Genomic DNA, 16,747 nt, shown 5'->3' with positions numbered 1-16,747 from the left:
TCGCCTCCGCCCTCCTCCCCGTGGAGATGCTGACGCTGCTGTTGGCCGACTGTGTCCTCGATGACTCAGGCCCTGAGCCGCCCTGCCCATCGGATTTATTTCTAATTAAAACATTTAGCTTTTTATTTTAAACAAGTTGGTTTGTCCAAATACACCACCGGGAGAGTCAAACAGGAAAGCGCAGCCTGGGAGGAGATGCTCGCGGTCGGTCGTAACCCGACCAGGGATGTGGGTCCAGAATATGTAAAGAACTCTCACAAATCAATGACAAAGAAAAACAGCTTAAGGAAATGGGCCAGGCTTGATCAAGCAGCTTCTGAAGAAAGACCCCCAACGGCAATGAAAATGGGCTCCATACTCGAGTCGCCTGCCCACAGGGAAGGGCAGATTCAAATCCCAGTGGGGAGCCCCTGTGCACCCCAAGAATGGCAGAAACCAAAAATATCCACCCCGCCAGGTGTCGGCCAGGACCTGGAGCAACGGGGACTCCCCGCCATTGCCGATCAGAAGGCAGAACGGGGGAGCTCGTGTTGAGAAAGTTCCGGAAGCATCTTGTTTTCACTGAGATGAAACCGCACGTCATCAAATTCACGCTTTCAAAGCGGATCAATTGGTGGTTTCTGGTATATTCAGAGTTTTGTGCCACCGTTGCCACCATCCGATTCCAGGGCATTTTGTCACCTCGGAAGGAAGTCCCGAGCCCGTTAGCGGCCACCCCGTCCCCCTCCGCCCGTCCCAGGTAACTGGGGTTCCTCGTCTCTCCCGGTGGATTCGCCTGGTCCGGGGGCCTGATGGGGCTGGAGTCAGACGGCGTTTCTCCTTCTGTGTCTGGATTCTCCTGCCGACCATCATTTTCTGAAGGTTCGCCCACATTACGGCATGAATTGGGGCTCCCCTCCTTTTCGTGGCTGCGTAATATTCCCCCATGTGGATGGGCCGCACTGTTCATTCGCTCGCCCATTTGCAGGCACGTGGGCCGCGTCCAGCTTTGGCTGCGGTGAATCTGCTGCTGTGGACATGCCGTCAGCTCCTCGGGGCGCAGACCTGGGGGTGGAAGTGCTGGATCTCACGACCACTCGCAGCTTCTTGAGGAGCCTCCGGGCTGTTTTCCTGTCGTCCCCGTTTTACAGATGAGGCAACTGAGGCTCAGAGGAGCCACGAGCCGCCCAGCGGGACCCCAGCCTGGGACCCCACGCCCTCCGCTCCATCCTTGTGCTGAGTGGCACCTCGTTTACCAGGTGCTGGCAGCCTGAGGACGGGGCCCAGATGGGGACACACGGGTGAGGGCAGAGCGAGGCCCCCACGTCCACACGGACCTGCACATGTGTGTTCACGGCAGCACGAGTCACAACAGCCAGAGTGGACACAACCCGAGTGTCCACCGACAGCTGCATGGACAAAGGGAACCTGTCCCCCCACACGCTGGAGTATCACGCAGCTGTGAAGAGGAGCGAGGCCCTGACACGGCTGCACGTGGACGGACCTGCACACACGACGCTCAGGGAGAGAAGCAGACACAGAAGGACACACGGCGTGTGACCCCGTTGACGGGAAACATCCAGAACAGGCCGATCCACAGACAGAGAGCGCGCTCGCGGAGGCCAGGGGCTGGGGAGGGGGTGGGGGTGATGCTGATGGGGACGGGGTTGCTTTTTGGGGGGATGGAATGTTCTGGAAGCAGATAGAGGTGCTGGGTGCACAGAACATGTCTCCACAGCAGCCTCCAGGCCCCACTCGGTCACTCCCGGGTGCCAGCGCTGGTCACCCCGGACTCCACGGTCCCTCGACCCCCGCCCTGGCCCAGCTGTGGGGCTGGAAACGTGCCCCTGTAAACAGACGGGAGGGAGGCCAGACGGGCAGCCGCCCTGGGGACCCGGCTCCATCCCTCCATCCAGCACATTTATTGGGCACCTGCTGTGTGCTGGGCCTGGCCGGCAGCAGATGGGGTGACCTGTGTTAGCAGTGAGGTGGGTGTGGGGGACCCTGAGCCCAGAGAGGGTCCCGTCCCCGATGCCAGCCTGAGACGCCAACCCGCGCGCCCTGCAGGCGGCTGACCGGGCCCTGCGGCGGCTGCTCTGGCGCAGAGCGTGTGGGCAGAGGGCGCGGCCGTGCAAAGGCCCCGGGGCAGGACCGCGCCTCGAGCCCGAGGAAGACGAGGAGAGGACGGAGGCGGCGGCGGGGCGGTGAGGGACCGGAGTCAACGGGGACCATAGGCGGGCTAGAGGTTCGCGCCGAGGGGGCCGCAGGGGGTGGGGGGCGGGGGAGACGCGGCTGGGAAGGGCGCTTGAATAGAGACCCGGGTGGTGACCGCAGTGGGAAGAGCGTCCCTGCAGAGGGAACAGCCAGCGCAAAGCCAGGGCGCAGGAGGCGGTGGACGGGGGGCGCGGCCTCCCGAGGGAGGGACGTGGGGGCCGCGCGGCTGCGGGCGGAGCGGGGACGGCGACTCGGGCTCGCCGCGCCCTCTGGCGGCTGCGGGGCGAACAGCCGAGGCGGCGCCGGGAGACGGGGAGGGGACGGCGGGGGTCCGGGAGGATGCGAGCAGGATGCGGGGATGGGGGAGGGATGATGGGGAGGATGCGGGGAGGAGGCGGGGACGGGGGTGGGATGATGGGGAGGATGCGGGCAGGATGCGGGGACGGGGGTGGGATGATGGGGAGGATGCGGGGAGGATGCGGGGACGGGGGTGGGATGATGGGGAGGATGCGGGGATGGGAGGAGGGACGGGGGGAGGGGGGGAGGATGCGGGGATGGGGGAGGGACCGCGCTGGTCCAGGAGGGATGTGGGCAGGATGCGGGTATGGGGGGTGGGATGATGGGGAGGATGCAGGGATGGGAGGAAGGACAGGGGGAGGGGGGAGGATGCGGGCAGGATGCGGGGACGGGGGAGGGATGATGGGGAGGATGCGGGGATGGGAGGAAGGACGGGGGAGGGGGGAGGATACGGGGATGGGGGAGGGATGGGGGGACGGGGGTTAAGGCATGGGGGATGGTGTGGGGTCGGGGGTGGGAAGTGTGGGTGGAGGAGGGAGAGTGGGGGATGGGGCCGGGGGAGGACAGTTGCGGGCGTCGGGCCGCGAGGTGGGCAGTTCCGTTTCCGAGGCCCGAGTACTATCACATTTTCACTCGACGCACCGTGAGCGTGAGTGGCGTTGATCTCCTGCCCCGGTTGTCCGACCAGAACCCGGAGGCATGAATGAACGAACGAATGAACGAATGAATGAACGAATGAATGGCTCGGAGGCTGTGCCCTCGCGCCCGCGCCTCTGGCTGGGACCCAGAAGGCTGAGGACGGAGAGCGGAGACGGGGTCCCTCGGAAGCCCCCCGACCCCCCGCCCCGATTCCCCCCCCGCCCCGAGGTCCGGCCGCGTGGCCTGTCCGGCGCCTTCGGAACCGTCTGAAGCTGCGGATGCGCTGACCACTGACCACTGACCACCGACCCCGGAGACGCCCGGGTCCCGGCGGGAAGCAGCGCAGAGGCGGCACTGGGGCGAATGGTCCACTCTGTCTGCAGCAGAAACAAAGCATGTGCGTGAAAATCTCAAATAACGCTCTGCGTTGTAACGCACCCACTTTTTTTCAATTTTTCCCAACTCCTTCCACGTTCCGGGAAAAACACATTCAGAGACGTTTAGAGACACGAGAGGTCGGCAGAGCACGGTTCTCTCTGCCTGACGCGGCTCGTCCACCCCCCGCGCCCCTCCCGTGGCCTCCGCCGGCCCAGCGGGGTCTCGAGGGGCCGGGGCTGCGTTCGCTGCCGCCTGGACCCCGCACGGGCTCTGGGGTGACGTCGGTCCCCTCACAACGGGAGCCCGAAAGAGGCAGCGGCGGGTTCCCCCCGGCGGAGGCGAAGCCGGTGCCGCACAGCTGGTGTCCTGCCGCCCTCTGGTGGCAGCGTGCGCGTATCCTCTCGGCCTCAAACCAGGAAGTTGCATGTGAAGAAACTGAGGCTGGGAGAAGGGGCGGGCCCTGCCCGTGGTCACTCAGGGATTAGGGGCAGAGCTTGGACATGAACCTGGTGCTCTCAGCGGTGAAGAGGGACCTGAATGCCCTGCTTGGGGCCTGGAACCAGCTGAACCTGAAGCCGATCCTACTTGGACTGTTCAGTTACTTGAACCAGTTTTGTCAAAGCCAGCTTGCTTCAGCCGTTTTTTTCTTGCAGTCAAGGGGCCCTTGGCCACTGCCGTGTCCAGCGTCCATCCTAACCCCAGCCCCCCACGGACCGGCCCTGTGACCCTGTGCGAGTTATTTCACCCCTCTGCTTTCTCATGGCCCCAGGGACAGAGTTAGACCAACCGTGAGTCATGAAACCAGATGTCCACGCCCGTTGGGGTGAGTCAAGGATTTCAGAGGATGTCCCATTTTTAGGGCATTTCTAGTTTTTTTAAGCCAGCAAATCGTGGCTCCCCAACGGCCTTCATGTGGGGTCGCTGGGTCACATGGTCCGTCTGTGTCCCATTACTGGGGAGCCTCTTGGTTTTGTGAAGGTCGATTAGGCTGAAAACGCAAACGTCTGCTTCCCCCGCCTGCGCCCGGGGACCCCGACCTGGGCTGACCCTGGTGGCCCCGCGCTCTCCTGGGAGTTCCTTCAGCTCAGGCCCCGTGAGGGTCGGGTGAGGCCAGCAGGCACGGCCGCGTCCAGAACCCACGACGTTGCCCGAGCGTGCAGCCCGGGGCTCGGACACTCCTTCCTGGGTCCTGAGTGTCCCCGACTGCGAGTGGGGCCGGGGCGGGAGTGGGGGGACCAGGAATGTGGAGGGGCCACGCCGGCCGGAGGGGGTCAGAGGGGGCGCGCCCTGGGGTCGGGGTCATGGTGTCACGGGGCCCAGGTCTGCGCCTCGTGTCCTCGTCCGCACGCGGGGGGTGGAGGGGGAGCTGTGCGCGGGCCGGGCAGCTGGGCCGGAGGCTCGTCTCTCAGCCTCAGGCCGGGAAACCGCTCCCCGTGTCCGAGGATTCTCGATGGGACCCGACGTTCCCGACGAGGAGCGGGACTCGAGGACGGAGAGGAGTGGGGGCGACAGAGATGGAGAGACAGAGACTCAGGGGTGAAGAGCCGGGTCGGGCGGGCCTGCTCTCTCGAGCTCTCTGCCGGCTGAGCTCCGGCCCGGGGTGACCCCACATTGGGTGTGGGGCGCGTGGGGGCATCATGGCGTCTGAGACAGGACTGGCTTGTGGGGGTCGAGGCCTCATACTCGCTATGTTTTGGGGGAACAGTTACAAGTCGTGCCTGAGGGGTGTTATGGGCTCGAGGAGAATGTACTGAGACCCCAAGAGCTGGGCCCACCGTGGGGGTGTCACCCAAACGAGGTGACTCACGAACGCACCCTTTGGTGACGCTGCCCATCTGGCAAAGAAGCCGGGCCGTGGGGGAGCCCAGCCCTTTGCACCTCAGCCAGGTGCCTTGTGCAGGACACGACCTGTGCAACAGTCCTGGGCGGCCCTGAGCAGAGGCCATGGAAGGTTAATTGAGAAAGGGGATGAGACCCTCTGTGTTGGGTGGAATAACGTCCCCCAAAGACGTCCCCGTCCTGGTCCCGGGACCTGTGTACGTGTCACCTCACGGGGCAGAGGGGACTCTGCAGACGGGTTAAGTCGAGGCCCCTGGGATGGGGGTGACCCTGGATTCCCGGGGCCCAGGGTCAGCCCAGGGTCCTGAGCAGAGGGAGGCGGGAGGGTCAGAGACAGAGATGGGGACGCTGCTCTGCTGGCCGTGCGGACGGAGGAAGGGGCCCCGAGCCCAGGACGCGGCGCCTCTGGAAGCTGGAGGAGGCGGGACACGCTCCTCCCCTGGGGCCTCCGGGGGGACCCGCCCTGGCCACCCCTGGGTTTAGCCCCGTGGGACCCCGTTGGACTCCCGATCCCAGGACTGAGACAATAAGTGTGTGTTGCTGTTTTGTTTTTTAATTTTTTGTTTTTGAGGAAGATTAGCCCTGCGCTAACTGCTGCCCGTCCTCCTCTGTGTGCTGCTTGAAGCCACCTGGTTCTGGTCACTCGTCACAGCAGCCACGGGAGCCTCGCACGTCCCCGGAGCCGGGGGGACGCAGGGACGGCCCCAGGGGAGGACGTGGCGGGAGGCGGCCGGGGAGCCACAGACTCACGACCGGCTTGTGTCTGAGGCCCTGAAACCACCGTCCGGAGGGCGCGTGGGGTCCCGGGACGGAATTGCCAGAACCCAGAGAAGAGGTGACCTTGGCCACCGAGGGGCCACTCCGCAGGGCCCCGCCCCCCCAGACTGTCTGAGTCCCTCTCCCCGTCCCCAGCTCCTCCCCGGGGCCCCCGCTGTTCCCGCCGCACCGCCCACTGAGCCACCGGGCCCATTCCCTGCAGCCGCGGGAAGGAGCTTCGTGGAGACTCGGGCCCTGAATCCGTGCCCGGACCTCCTCTGCCCGCCTGTGAGGCTGGTCCTACCGTCTCCCCTGTGTGTAGCGGGGAAACTGAGACACAGGCGGGCAGGGACCCAGCGGCCACACACAAGCGGCGCCCACGCCTCTGCCCGAATGACCTCGTCGCCGGGCGTGAGGCTGGTGGCCACGCGGTCCAGCTGCCAGCCCTCGGGCCCCACTGAGACCGGCCGCCCGGGACACAGCAAGCGCTCAACAAACCTCCGAGGACGATGGTGGAGGAGAGCGGCTGGGCAGCGGGACGGGCTCCGTGGGAGCAGGACTGGGCCGGCCCACTGGAGAGGCCACTCGCTCACGGACACGCATGGAGTGAGCGCCGACTGCATACCACTCGCCGGGAACAATGGTGAACCCGACGGCCGGGCCGGGGCAGAAAACAGCACCCGTGTCATCAAGAAAGTGGAACAGAGGGGGCCGGGCGGCCCCGCGGGTTTATTTCATTTCGCGGGACAGGCAGTGTGGGGGGCGCAGCAGGAGGACCCCGAATCGAGCCCTTCCTCCGCCGGGTGGGGGCTCGGCCCGGAGACCCCGGGGGGCGGGGAGCTGGCCCCCCTCCTCCTCGGGCCGGACGGCATTTGGCAAAGTCTCAGGAGCAGAAAGAATCGACAGAAATCCCGTTTCCTCCCAGCTTTGGACCCAAAACCCACAACGATTTCTCCCGGAAAATAAAAACGGAAAAGAAAGCCCTCGAGAGTCGGAGAGCGCGGCCGCCCCGGGGTTGGTGCCCGTGACCCCCGTGTGGGTCTGGCCGGGGACCTATTTCCTAAGCTGGGGTCGGTGGCGGGGGGCAGTTCCCACGGGGTCACCGCAGGGCAGGGGGTGGGCGCCCCCGTCCCCAGGCTCAGTCCTCGTCCTCGCTCGCGTAGATGCCGGCTTCCCAGCGTTCCGCCCTGGCGCTCTTGTGGCGGGTCACCCTCGTGGCTTCCAGGATCTGCGAGAACGGGCATGGATCCCCGTCAGGGTCCCCGCCCTACATCAGGGTCCTGACCCTCCCCCGGACACCCCCCCCACCGCCGGCTCACAGGGGAGCCCTAGGACGGGGTAAAGCTGCACCATCCCCTCCTCTGTTTCAGACCCTCTACTCCTAGTGATAGTGCCCAGCAAGCTAACTCCTGCTGAGCTCCACAGCGGGGCCCACGCCCGGGCCTGGCACTCTGGACGCGGCTCAGAGGGGGCCACTGAGGTCGCTGGCCTCCTGCACACTCTCAGATGGACCCCTCCCTCGAAGAAAATGCCCTCGTCTTGGGCCCAACCTGACAGAACCCTTCCCGGCACGCGGACCCTGTTCTACCCTCTGTGCCCGCGGCAGGCATCACGAGCGGATCACAGCAAGATCCACCTCGGGCAGACACCATCCATCGAGCAGATACCCAGGGAGGGCCCCACACCCCGAGGAAGGGCTTCTGGTGGCCCCGATGCCCCTGGTCGGGGGGCACAGACGGGGGAGGGGGAGACGGGCGTCGGCCCCGGGAGCCACTCACGTCCGAGTTGATGTTGTCCGCGGGGTTGATGCCTGCGTACTGCGGGAAAGGAACACGTCCGTCAGCCCGGGCCCTTCACGCTCCGCCCCACCCCACAGCCCGCCTGGAACCCAAAGCACGGCCCACTCGGCCACCACGTGGGGCAGAAGGGGAGGCCTTCCCTGCCCGCAGGCGTCCCCCCAATGCCCCTCGGTCACCCCAACCTCAGAGCCATCCACCATGCTGTTCCCTCATGCTGTTCCCCTCCATGAGGCCTCAGTCCCTCGTTTGACATTTTTCTTCAATATAAACGTCACCCTAACAAAGGGGTCGACGTCTGTGGATTCCTAATGCGGCCGGGTCCGCTCTGAGGCTCAGAGGGGGCTGCTCTGACTGAAGCTCGTTTCACAGAGGAGGAGATCAAGGCTCAGAGAGGGGCAGGGACTTGTCCAACATCACACAGCCGGCAAGGGGCAGGGCTGGGACCTGAACTCCGGGTCACTGGGCTCCACTCGGTGTCCCAAACCACCGGGCCGGGCTGTGAGCACCGGGTGTGCGCGGCCAGCATTGGGGTGATTGTCGGTGACGTCCCCAATACCCCAGCCAGGGAGGAGCTGGCCTCCCGGTTACAAACACGGGGGGTGGGGTCAGGCCTGGGCTGCGGTCCCGGCCGGGAGCCTGGTGACCCTGGGTGGGTCCCTCCCCCGCCTGGCGGGCGCAGAGCCCCGAGCGCGTCCCGCAAAAGCTTAAATGGCGATGACGACAAACACGCTAAATGACAACGACGACCTCGTGGGGGACCCGCCTCCAGGGGCTCCCGACTCACCCACTGCTCCTTCCTCTTCCTCTGCCCGGGCGCCGCCTCGTCTGGGGCCTCCGCCGTCCACGCCAGGCCCGACTGCAGGTGGACGGGGCGGAAGTGCACCTCGGACACCGAGTAGCTGCCTGTGAGGCCTGTAGGGTCGGGGGGAGGGGAGGAAGGAGCCTCAGGGCGGGTGCCAGGGCCCCTCGAGGGCAGCACAGCGGTCAAACCCCAGCCCTGGACACACGGAGTCTCTGGGCCAAGAGGCTGGACCAGTTCAGGAGACGGGCGGATGGACAGACGGACAGAGCAGACAGCGAGATGGGAAAACCGACGGGGGGACCAGCACAGCCGGTCAGGAAAGACTGGACGGGCAGGCGGGCCGAGGGCGAGAGGCAAAAAGCATTAAAAGTGACACGGGGGACACAGCCAGAAGGACCCATAACTGGAATACACAGCTGCACACTAGGGGGCTTTGGGGGGGCAAAAAGAAGAAGAAAAAGGAAAAAAAAGAAGATTGGCAACAGATGTTCCCTCAGGTGCCAATCTTAAAAAAAAAAAAAAAGAAGTGAGGCCGGCCCGGTGGCACAGCGGTTAAGTGCACACGTTCCACTGTGGCAGCCCGGGGTTCGCCGGTTCGGATCCCAGGAGTGGACATGGCACCGCTTGGCAAGCCATGCTGTGGTAGGCGTCCCACATATAAAGTAGAGGAAGATGGGCATGGATGTGAGCTCAGGGCCAGTCTTCCTCAGCAAAAAGAGGAGGATTGGCAGCAGATGTTAGCTCAGGGCTAATCTTCCTCAAAAAAAAAAAAAAGTAACACAGGGCGATATTCGGGATGGACGCAGAGGAGCCACCGACCAAGAGGACACAACCTCTGTCAACCTTTACGCGCCACTAATGACGTGTCCAAACCCACGGTCCGCGGCTTAAGGAGCCGGACGAGCGCGCAGGGACGGTGGGCAGCACCCCGGCCCCTCCCGACGCCCCCGGCCCCTCACCGGACGCCTGCGACGAGCTCCTGGAGCCGCGGTCGTCGTCCGCGTCCGCGTCCGGCGACGGCGAGAAGACCTCGGGGAAGAGCGCGCTCCGCCTCTCGGCCGCCAACTCGCGCTCCCGGCGCAGCACCGTCTCCACCTCGCGCTCCAGCAGCTCCGACGACCCGGACCTGTGCAGCCTCGTGGCGGGGGCCCCGGGCGCCTCCCAGCCCCAGCCCCGGGGGGCCTCGGTCTGCGGGGGCTCCTCCGGGACCCCGAAACGCAGCGGACGGAGGCGGAAGCTCTCCCAGCGCACGACGCCCCCGTCGGCCCGCGGGGCTCCCTGCGCCGCCTTGGAGCGCTCCTGCTTCGCGCCCCGGGGTTTCCCGGGGGCTCCCCAGAGATGCCTCGGGGACCCCGCGGCCTCGGCGTCGTCGGCGGGGAGCTCGGGCCGGGGCGCCGCGGAGCCCAGGTACGGCTGGTAGGCGCTGGGCGGGATGCGGCTCACCCTGCGCGCCTCGGGAACCGGGTCGGCCGCTCTGGCGTCGGGGGTCGGGCCGAGGATGGAGTCCGAGCTGAGCGCCCTCCGCAGCCCGGCGGGCGGGGGGGACCCGTCGGAGGCCCAGTCGGGGGTGGACGCGCGGCCCACCCGCCGGCCCTCGCGCAGGTGGTCCTGCTCGCGCTGTGTCTCCTGCGCCAGGTCCCGCTGCACGTAGAGCGACGGCCGCCCGCGCTCGCGCCTCGGGGCGTCGGCCAGGGTCACTTTGCTCAGCACCGGCCGCGACACCACCTGCACCAGCTCCTGGCGGCCGCTCGCCCGCCGCAGCCCCCGCTGCTCCCGCAGGGCCGCCTCCCGCTCCTGCGCCAGCCGGATCTCGCGCTCGATGGGCGTCTCCCCGGGCGCCTCGGGGGGCTCCACCGCAGCCGGGACGGCGGCCCCCGCGGACCAACCGCGCACGCCCCTCTCCTCCAGGACCACCTCCTTCCCCGGGGGCTTCGCCGGCGCCGCGTGCCCGTTGGCCAGCGGCGGCCTGGTCTCGGCCTTGGGCGCCGGGCTGAGCCTGGGCGGGTCGTGCGCGGGGGCCGCCCTGCCCGCGGGTCTCCGAGGGGCGTCGGCGCGCGCCTGCTCCAGGCCCAGAAACTGCCGCCTGGCCGCCAGGAAGTCGATCTGCTCCCTGTCGACCGCGTTCTCCTCCGCGGGTGTGGACGGCGGCCACCGGCCGGGGCTCCCGGGGGCCCCGTGGTCAGGGGCGTCACCCAGCGTGGCCCCCCCGTCGCTCGTCTTGACCGCCTGGCCCTGGATGACCACCCAGCGCTCCCGCTCCAGGTCCCACGGCCGCCTGACGTCCGGGTGGTACACCTCCGTCTCCTCCTCCTCGCCGTCCTCCGGGTGGAGGGACCGCGCCGACCGCTGGACCGAGAAGGCCCGCGGGCTGTAGGGCGCCCCCGGCCGCGCCAGGTTCGGCCGGGCCTTGCGGTCAGCCGGCCACGCCTGCGGGTCGTCCTGGCTCCAGCCGCCGGCGCGGGGCCCCACGCTCACCAGCTCGACCGTGTAGCTGGGATCGCCGTCGAAGGCCGGGCCGGCGACGCGCCGCGAGTGGGGGATGTTCAGGATCTGGTATCTGGTCACTCGGTCCATGTTCCGGGCTCTCGGGCTCCCGGGCGGAGATGCGCTGGGCTCACTGAGGGAGAAGGAAGCGACAGCCGCCAGGTCAGGGGGCTTGGGGCGAAGCCCAATCTCCGGCCCCTCTGAGGGCACCGTCCTGGCCCTGTGATGGGTTCGGGGATGGACAATCGACCCAGCCGACCAATCAGAGCATTCCATGCCTGGGCCTCTGTGATTGGTGGAGGGCTGGACACATGACCCAATCTGCCCAATGACAGAAAATCCTGGGACTTTTTAATGAACGTGGTAAATTGAACCCTCTCCCCGCTGGGCTTATTAGGATGCTGAGATGATGCTGAGAACCTCCGGAGGCCATAGGTGTCCCCTTGTGGACACAGCCTTGTCCAGACCAACCCCAACCCCAACCCAGCATCCTAAAAATGTTTGAGCTCCTGGATCCAGCCACACCTGAATCCCTGAGCACTCTTGTACTGATTCAATAAACCGCCCCACGTGTGTCTGACGTTTGTAGGCACCTCTGCCCACTTCATCTTCCAAACAGGGTGGGCTCTGCCGCGGTCAGCCCCCTGCTGTCCACTCCTTCTGCTCCTCCCTCCCCCACTCAGCTTCCCATCCAGACCCAGTGCCACCCCGGGACTGCCTCCCTGGGCGCCCCCAGTGCGTGCGTCCGCCTGTCTCCCAGGGCACACACGTTCTGGGGTCCCTTCTGTGATTGTTTCCCTCCGACGTTTACAGATGGCCCCAGTGGGCCTGCCCCTCGCTGAGGGATGTCAAGTGGGGAAACTGAGGCCCAGGGAGGGGTAGTGACTGGCAGAGACTCCAGCTTCCCGGCTGCCACATCCCGGTTCTCTCCCCCTGCACCCGCCCAGGGGGACGCCCCGTCCCATCCCAGCCAACTCCCCCCACCCGCCCCGCCCGCCACATCTCGGTGCCATAAAGCCAAGATGGGCTGGGGAACACCTTGGACCTTGTCCCGAGGGACCAAGTGACACCCTGACCCAGTGACCCCGGCGGGACGGGCCCCTCCCAAGTGCCCGCTGAGCGCAGCTCCAGGAGGCTCCTCCAAGGTCCCACTCCGCGGCTCCTGACGTCCCCGGGTGCGACTCTCACGCCCGCACCGGCCCTCCAGGCGTCCGTCCGGCCTCGGCACAAACCCCGGACTCCACAGGTGCCGCACCGCACACCCGGCCCTCCTCCTCCCCGCACGGTTCCCTCTGCCCCAGGACTCTCCCTTCTGCTCCTCCACAGCCTCCTCGGCGGCGGCCCACAGGACCCCTCCTCCAGGGAGCCCCCCAGATTGCCCCGGCCTCGGAGCCCGTCGTCTGAACACCTCCGGCATTCCCAGAACCCAGTGTGAGGCGTCTCCTTTTGACAGCTGAGGAAGGAGGGGGGCCATCCTCAACTCCCCAGATGGCCCTCGGCCTCGGCCCCCTGGTCCCATCACAGTAACTGTGCACATTCGCTGCCTTCATATTCACTTGGCTATAAAAGCTAAATGCAGCGGCCGGCCCAGCGGTGCAGTGGGTAGGTTCGCGCAATCCGCTACAGCGGCCCGGGGTTGTCCAGTTTGGATCCCGGGTGCGGACATGGCACCGCTTGGCAAGCTGCTATGCTCAGGCGGCGTCCCACATATAAAGTAGAGGAAGATGGGCACGGATGTGAGCTCAGAGCCAGTCTTCCTCAGCAAAAAAAAAAAAAAAAAAGAGGAAAATCGGCAACAGATGTTAGCACAGCACCAATCCTCCCCACTAAAAAAAAAAACCCTAAATGCAGCTCCGACGTGGAAATCGCGGCCCCTCCCCGACCTGGGGGTGGCGTCCATCAGTGCAACATCCATCGTGGCAACAATGTCACAGCCGACACGTTATGTCTCACTCGCTGTTTCCACGTATCAGACTCGGGGAAACAATCTTTCAGAACAAGCAGGATTGGGTCACGGATCCCAGCAGACCCGACCCGACCCGACCCGACCTGACCCGACCCGGCTGAGCCGCGGCGCAGGGACCACGCGGCCCCCGCGGACTCTCCCTGAGGGTCGCTGGGGGTGGGCCCGTCTCCTCCCACGAGAAGCTGTCAGCTTGGGACCCTCCCCGTGGGGCCCGGGTGAGCATCCCCCCGCTGCAGCCCAGATCCTCGTACACAGCAGGCGCTTAATAATGGCGCGGCATCCGCAGACACGCCTGGCCCTGAGCACTCGGGGTGTGAGGGTTGGGCGGAGCCGCTTGCTGGCCGGGCGCTGACCCACAGCTGGGCGTCCCCGGCCCCCTCTGCGCCCGCGCCCTGGCTCCCGGCGGGGCGGGGGCGGCGGCTGACGCAGGTGTGTTTGCAGAGTGACTGACCGGCTGCTCACCAGCGGGATTTACAAGCCTCGGGAGACACGAACCCAGGGAGGAAAATCCACCTGCCGCAGGGTGTCGGGCGGGGCGCGGGTGAGTCACTGAGGCCGTGGGGCGGGGCCGGGCGGGGCTGTGGGTGCAAGGGTCCCGGGTCCCACTTGCCCGTGGCCTTGAGCAAGGCCCTTCCGCCCTCTGGCCTGAGCGTCCACACCTGGATGGTAGCAGAGTCCAGGGCGCGCGGCTCCACCCCGAAGGGCTGCCATGCAGATCCATCCCCTGTGCCTGGTATACAACAGGCGCTAGATAAATGCTTTCACAGCGGTCGTTGCTATTATTCCTTCAACCCCGGATCCACCGCTGGTCTCAGGGTGACCCTGAGGCAGGCACCCCCTCTCGCAAAGCCTCAGTCTCCCTGTCTGTAACGCGGGATGCTGCTGCCCCCCATGGGGCCTGAGCGGGGTCCCCATCGCGGAGAAACCCCAGGGAAGAGACTCGTCCTTTTTGAGACCTCGGAGGTGCTGAGCAAGTGGGTCCTCGTGACAACCCCAGAGCCTCGCGCCTGTGGGCGGCTCCCCGAGCACCGAGCACCGAGCACCAAGCACCAGCCTCCCATTTGCTCCTAAGAGCCTGTGACCGGAGGACCATTCCTGTCCTCAGGTGACAGCGGAGGAAAGCGAGGCCCTGACAGGGGAGGTCACTCACCCGAGGTCACACAGCCAGTGACAGAGCAACAGGTCCCCAAGCCTGAGCCTTCCTCCTCCTCCAGGAAGACCCCCGGGATGCCTCCTCCCCACCCCACCCTGTGTTGTGCAGACGCCAAACTGAACTGGGTTTATGGCTCCAGGTGCCACACACCTGCTCCCCTGTCACCTGCGGGTGGCCTCCTGCCCTCGGGGCAAAGGGCTGCTGAGGGGCCCCGGGCTCAGGCTGGGCCGGTCACCACCGGGAGGGGCTCCGGGGTTCCCCTTCAGTCACTCGGGCCACGGTCCCCTGACCCCTCGACACAGCTGGACGCGGCTGAGTCTCCGGCCCCACGGGATCCGGGCCGCCCTCAGAGGCTGGACACCCATGAGCCTCTGGGCCGACACCCCGACCCCGTGCTGTGCGCCCCGACCGGGCCCGGGACCCCGTGGGGCTGTTGTGTGCTGTCCGAGACGCCCCACCCCCGCCACCCCGCAAGCCTCTGGTTGGTGCTGAGCAGCATCTCCCAGAAGCCTCAGGAATTCCCGGAACCCGTGGGGGGGCCTGTGAGGAGGGCCAGAGGGGAGACCGAGGCCCCCGGGCCTCAGGGGCGGGCGGGGGGGATGCAGACCCCAAGGCCTCAGAGCCAGCCTGGGGCGCACAGCGAGGGGAGGCCCCACCCGCTGGGCCCGGGGGTGGGGGCAGAGGACGGGGCCCCACCGCTGAGCAGCCCGTGCCAACCGGCGGCACACGGACCCCGAGCCGGAGACAGACCCCCCCCCGCGGGACCCCCGCAGCCTCACCCGCGGCTCCCGGGCCCAGCAGCCTCCTGACTCGGCTCCGCTCCGCAGACGGGCACCCAGGCCTCCTGGCGCCGCCCTGCCCGCGGTTGCCAGGGGACGGCCCGCCCCGGGAGCAGGTGCGCCCCCTCCTCCTCCTCCTGGGCCCCTCCCGGCCTCGGGAAACAAAGTCCAGGGGAGGAGAGAGAAAGACGACACCGGGCAGGGCGGGGCGGGCGCTGTGGAGCAGCCGGAACTCACCCCGAAACCTCCCTGCAGCGGCCCGGTCTGGCTCTCCTGCCACCTCTTGGCACCGCTCAGAGAGGGACACCGCCCACCCAGGGGCACACAGCAGGCCACAAGCCCGCCATCTGTTTCTCAGTGGGAGGTCTGTGTCCCAACCCCCCACCGGGCCACCCGGCTCAGCCCACCCTCTGGGGCCGCCCCCCCCAGGGAGCCCCTTTCTGGGACAAGCCTGGCTCGCCCGCCTCTGGGGGTTCAGCCGGGCCTGGGTTCGAATCCCATTTGACCTCTGAACCCCGGTTTCCTCCTCTGGGAAGTGGAGCCACCGCACGGCTGGAAGTCCCCAGGCCACTTCAGGGACATAAAGGACCGAACGAGGACACGGAAAGCACCAGAAAACACTGGCGGGATGGACACGGCCCCCCCGAGGCTCGAAATGGGCAGATTCTCGGTTGAGGAGCAGGGACCCCCCAGGGCCGCAGGGCCCGGCAGTCAGTCCACGGGGAGGGGACACGGCGGATGGGGCCTCCATCCCACGGCTGCGGCTCTGTCCTGACCTGCCCCTTGGCTGAACATGGGGCCCCTCTGAACCTCAGTCTCTTCTTCCATCAAACGGGCCCCCAGCCCGGACCCGGCAGGGCTGCCGAGAGGAGGGGACTCACGGACGGATCCGGACAAAGGGCCCAGCCCGGAGTTACAGCTGAGCGCGTGCCGTGCGTGGGTCTGTGAAAACCCAGAGCGCACAGCCCCGCCATCTCCTCCCGTCACCCCCATGGCTCCCTTTGTCCCCGTTATGCAGGTGTGGAAACTGAGGCACGGGAAGCTCCCGGTCCTGCCTGAGGGCCGAGTGTCAGGGGTGGGGCTGGGATCCGAACGCGAGCCCCATCTCACGCACGCCACCGTACTCACCAGCCCACCGCTCATGCGGGGAAACTGAGGCCCCGAAAGGGCAGAGACTGGGTCACCCAGGGTGCTGGGGGCACCGCGGGGATGAGGCCCCGACTGTCCTGGCTCATGAAGCCCAGATGGGGAAACCGAGGCCCAGAGGGGCAGGACTTCTCCAGGATCACACAGTGGGGTCGAAGCCGGGTGGGAACCCCGGTAAACGCCGCCTCCCCTGTGCCTCCACCCGCTTCCCGCGAACCCGCTTCTCCGCGGAGCTGGGGGTGTCTGCGGGGCCCCTTCCGTCCCCGGGGAGCGAGTCCCCCCCGGGTGCCGCCTCCTCACCCGGGGCCTTACCTGCTGGGACGCAGATGCGGGACGGACTCCACTGACGCCCCCACCCACGGCACCGGGTGAGCCCGAGGGGTGCGCGGCGGCAGGCGGGAGAGGCCAGCTCCCCGGGGCCCGGCCCGGCCTCCCTTTATGGTGAAGGTGGGGCCCCGCCCCCGGCCGGCCGCGCCCTCCCCGCCCCGTGAAACCCAAGAACTCCAGGACCCGCGG

At 67.0% G+C, this 16,747-nt stretch overlaps 1 protein-coding gene across 2 annotated transcripts; it reads right to left on the bottom strand.

The window, feature by feature from the left end:
* Positions 1–6,799: 6,799 nt before the first annotated feature.
* MISP (mitotic spindle positioning) lies at positions 6,800–16,701 on the bottom strand. 2 transcript variants are annotated; one of them, XM_023644274.2, is made up of 5 exons: positions 16,544–16,701; positions 9,663–11,320; positions 8,686–8,813; positions 7,881–7,919; positions 6,800–7,330 (listed from the first exon to the last, which is right to left on the bottom strand). In XM_023644274.2, the coding sequence occupies exons 2-5, from the start codon at positions 11,275–11,277 to the stop codon at positions 7,241–7,243; spliced, it is 1,872 nt and encodes a 623-aa protein (XP_023500042.2). In that variant the 5' UTR covers positions 11,278–11,320; positions 16,544–16,701; the 3' UTR covers positions 6,800–7,240. The 2 variants fall into 2 exon arrangements, with proteins under 2 accessions (XP_023500042.2, XP_023500040.2); XM_023644272.2 differs by lacking the exon at positions 16,544–16,701 and adding an exon at positions 15,086–15,214.
* Positions 16,702–16,747: the final 46 nt, after the last annotated feature.

This window comes from Equus caballus, chromosome 7, assembly GCF_041296265.1.
Source record: "Equus caballus isolate H_3958 breed thoroughbred chromosome 7, TB-T2T, whole genome shotgun sequence".
Classification (NCBI taxonomy): domain Eukaryota; kingdom Metazoa; phylum Chordata; class Mammalia; order Perissodactyla; family Equidae; genus Equus; species Equus caballus.
Note: the sequence above shows the minus strand (reverse complement) of the source record. Positions and strands in the feature narration are given on the sequence as shown.

Bases quoted from the DNA above. Each gene is read 5' to 3' on its own strand.
- MISP (XM_023644274.2), bottom strand. From the start codon at position 11,277: ATGGACCGAGTGACCAGATACCAGATCCTGAACATCCCCCACTCGCGG. The intron at 7,920-8,685 runs GTGAGTCGGGAG...CCTTTCCCGCAG, and splicing joins GGAAGAGGAAGGAGCAGTGG to TACGCAGGCATCAACCCCGC. The intron at 7,331-7,880 runs GTGAGTGGCTCC...CCGTTCTCGCAG, and splicing joins CGGACAACATCAACTCGGAC to ATCCTGGAAGCCACGAGGGT.